At 36.6% G+C, this 4157-nt stretch overlaps 1 protein-coding gene across 1 annotated transcript; it reads left to right on the top strand.

Annotated features, from left to right (window-relative positions):
• Nucleotides 1-2244: 2244 nt before the first annotated feature.
• On the top strand, nucleotides 2245-3820 carry LOC119655700. Its single transcript, XM_038061714.1, has one exon. The coding sequence runs from the start codon at nucleotides 2483-2485 to the stop codon at nucleotides 3197-3199; it is 717 nt and encodes a 238-aa protein (XP_037917642.1). The 5' UTR covers nucleotides 2245-2482; the 3' UTR covers nucleotides 3200-3820.
• The last annotated feature ends 337 nt before the right edge of the window (nucleotides 3821-4157 follow it).

The raw sequence follows: 4157 nt of genomic DNA, 5'->3' as shown, positions 1-4157 counted from the left end.
AGTTGGATTGAATATAAACACCAATAAAATCAAGGTTCCCAGTGTGAAGAGTCATCGCAATCTCCTTTTCAATTTTAATGGGCAGAGCAGTGACAGCGACGATCAATTTGTGTATCTAGGAAAGGTGGCTTTTGCTTACAATTGCTTCGAACTGGGCTTTGCCCGACATACTAATACCGCTAGATCCGTTTTCGCTGTCTAAAAATTTGGAAATGCTGCTATCTCAATACCAAGATCAAGTTGAAACTGTTCTGTGCTGGTGTTCTTTCTGTGTTACTATATGAGAGTAGCACATGGAAAGTGAACCCCACTGACACTCAAAAGCTCCAAGCCTTCGCGAACACCTGTCCGCGCTATATCATCGGAGTACACTGGTCTGATTCTATCATAATTGGGATAGGATTATCATAATTGGGATAATCGACAAGTGGGTCGCCCCAAGGGTACTTGCCACAAAACAGTAGAGGAGGAATGCGGGCATCTCGGGAAGTCGTGGTGGGAGCTGAAGCTTACAACTACGAACGATGGCGTGTAGGTGTCGTTGACGTTCTACACCCCTAGAGGGGTAATTGGCAATCATATATATATTTTCTAATGCCGCTTCTATTCTACATGACATTCTGTACTACTATTTAGATATGAAAGATACAATTTCCAATTAAACTTATGTATCTTGGGTGAAACTCTTCATGATCACACATTGCTAACATTACTTGAATTAATTCGGGGTGCTCCTAACTTTCCCATTTTCTTTGACCCTGTAATGCCTCCGTTCTGCTTACTTCACCGGCGTCGATTACAAATAATGGCATTTAAATTATGGTTGATTACCATAAAAAAGTTTTTTCTTCTTATTCCTGTTTTGAAGTTTTTAGCAAGTGACTGGACAAGTTTTTGAATTATGAATGCGACAGCCAGATTAGAGAGAGATTGTATCTATAATTTTAGATATTTTTTGATATGTGTGTATATGCAGATGAATATATACTTGATCGAATGTACATATACTCACGATTTTTGAAGATGATTTGCAATTTGGTTTATTAGGTGATGGATGGATGACCGGTATTAGCAGATTATAGATACATCTAAGTTGTTCGTGACTGTCTAACTTATAGTCTTCTCTGGGTTTCTTGATCAATAGTATTTTGATTAAGATTAAGCATCAAATAGACTTATTCAAAAGAGAGTGATGAATACCTTCAAGTGTTCTGTTACAGATAAAGTACGGATTTCGGAAATCAGTTGTTCCCCCCTTTAGTGTTTTCCCCGAAAAAGGAAACAACTGATTCCCGAAATACACTTTTTTTTCGTTGAATAAATTCTTTTTGTAACCGAAAAAGGAAGGAAATTCTTTAAATTCACCAAATGATGAATACAATTTCTATTCGGTGAATCACTTTAAATCTCAAAGATGTATCTTCCAATAGAATTTGCCGGGATACCTATAGATGGGTCAGAGGCCTCTCAACTTTCAAATCGGCTAAAATTCGTACACCTCTTATATACTAGTATATTCTCGTACTATCTACAAAGTCATGCTCCCAAATGATGCTCGTGGATGCTGACTTGAGATACTGGCAAAGCTTGAATGGCTAGCGGATATAAAAGCGTTTTTGTTACTGTTCCGTCTGGTGAATTGGCGCTCGCGCGGTACCTTGCGGGAAAGAACCGTGATTTTCGCGTTTGGACAATCGTGGGACTCACACGGCTATTATCACTCAGCCAAATGAGGAAAACATTAGCTTTATGGGGAGATCGGTGTCAAAACGTTTGAGATTTGTTTGATGGTATCTTTTTGTTAATAATCAAAACTGTTGATTCGCAAAAAGGAATAGATTGATCCTGCTTGGTTTTCTTGGTAGTACTATATGAGGCGGGCTTAACTTGGGGCCGAAAATGAAATGCTTTACTGTTTTTGGAGTATCTTAAGGAAGGACAGATTCTATGCTTTAAAATTGATACTGATGATGTTGGCTTAGTTGGGTTCCTTTTATATGATATTATAAATACTTGCTAGATTTGGATGTCCAATTTGTACTAACGTTTTGGCACGGAACCTGGATCATAAAATCCGAATTCGTACAAAAATTATGCGAGAATTGCTTGGAAACTTCCATATTCTGATATACGACTTTATTCCCACTAAATTTCGTCACCACTTAGCCGATAGTCCCCCCATTCCCATTAATTTCTTCTGACCACGTATATATACCCACATGCTCAGCAAGCTTAGTCAGTCTTGAGAAACATAAGCTTCTGCTAGCTTCAGGCGCTAGTGGGGCTAGCAATCGTAACAAAATATTTACATTAGTAATACTTCGTAACTAGGAAATCTAATCCACAGTGAAAAAGAGTCTTCCGACTGAATTTCGTTATCTCGTGATAAGAGGCTCTAATCTACGAATACGCTTAATATCTATTAAATACATGAGTGTATAAAATCTAAAGTATCCGCCAGTTGTTGTGATATTTCGTGAAAATGGTTATTGCTGTTAAAACTAACCCCTTGAGGTTCATGATGGAGAAACCGGTCAATAGTGAAGAACCCAAGTCCCCTAAAAAACGTCCAGAAGATCAACAAAGCAGTGACCAAATATCAGTGACACCTACAACCACGGGAAAACAGGAATTCGTTGGGAACTGCAAGGAATTTCGAATCGGAAATAACAAGAACCATTTGAAAATCATTGGAAATTGTAACAAAATTCGATTAACACATAACAGTGGACACCTGGAAGTGATTGGAAATTCAACGCGTGTGAAAATAGTTAAAAATGATGGTACAATCAGCTATACCGGAAATTGTGGAAAAGTGTACCTCGGAAAAGGCTCCTCAAACAAACATGTGGATTATATTGGTAACAATGGAGTGCTCAAAGTGGTATCTGAGGAAAACCTGAATATCGGTTGCAAAACCAGGGCAAAGGATTGTGAAAAAGTACCATTAGGAAACGGAGGATCTTCAGTTCAAACCGAGCAGAATGAAAGCCCTCGTAGTTCAGTGAAAATTGAAGCTGGAACAACGGAAATCCATTTCAATCCTAGTGGAGGAATATGTCTACAACTAAAGAACAACATATCTATACCAAATTTGAACGCCAACTGTGCTAATGGAGGCAGTAATAGTATCACTAATTCAGTACGAATTGCAAGCGGTACTGGTAATATAGTGGTTAATAGTTCTTATCACGTTTAAAACCAAATCTTATAGCAAATTTGTCAAACGAAACCAAACCGTTTTTGAAACAGGACACATAGTTCTGGTATATCCAAAGAGTAGATGTGGTTCATACCATGACATAATCATCCCATCGATTCAGATTTAACTCTCTTTCGGGAGAGTATGTTCGCGGTTTTTCATTTCCTTCCAATACATGGTTGGTTTCGTTATATATTTATTGAAATGTAACAAAAAATCTAAACTTTAATCATTCTTATTTAAAAATCATATCTTCATTAACTATCAAGTGTATAGTTCTTGCCAGCAATAAAGCTAATTTAGAAAAGATTGTTCCTATACTACATACATATATCAATTTAGAGATCATTCAGATACTTTTATTTTCTCCCATAATTTATTTTAAAGACTAAATAGATATGAACGAGACATCTAATGATCTCCAAACCAATGTTGGATAGATTGCTATCCTTTATTTAAATATAAAGCAAAGCAAAAATGTTAAATTAATTTGTTATTTATTAAATTAAATCTTATTTGTTCTGCATTCTGTGAATGCTTCATTGGTAATTCTATACCATGAATTTATGTATATGATACTTATAAAAATGTAATAAATGTAAAAATGTTGCTATTTAATTGTTGGTCTTCTGTCTTTGCCACTCTCTTCATGTTTTGTGGTAATTTTCCAGGGGGATTTTGGATGTTTTGCTAGTTCATGTTTGTCTAGTTTTTGTCCCAAGCCACAGTTTAAATAGCAAACTCATGAGCATCAATTAGCGCTCAAAGCAACGGAAGTTCTTTGTTAGATACTTGGAGAAAAAGCTCGGGTTTTGCGGATAAAAGTTACTTGATTAGTTCCTCAGTAAAAATTACCCAACCAACCTAAAACAAGGATATGAACTGTTCATTTCAAAGAACATCCCACCCCCACAAGCTTGCACCATTCCCAAAAGATTTTTATCTAATCTCTTCA

Source organism: Hermetia illucens, chromosome 4 (assembly GCF_905115235.1).
Source record: "Hermetia illucens chromosome 4, iHerIll2.2.curated.20191125, whole genome shotgun sequence".
In the NCBI taxonomy this organism is placed as follows: Eukaryota; Metazoa; Arthropoda; class Insecta; order Diptera; family Stratiomyidae; genus Hermetia; species Hermetia illucens.
This window is presented reverse-complemented; position numbering and strand designations above follow the sequence as displayed.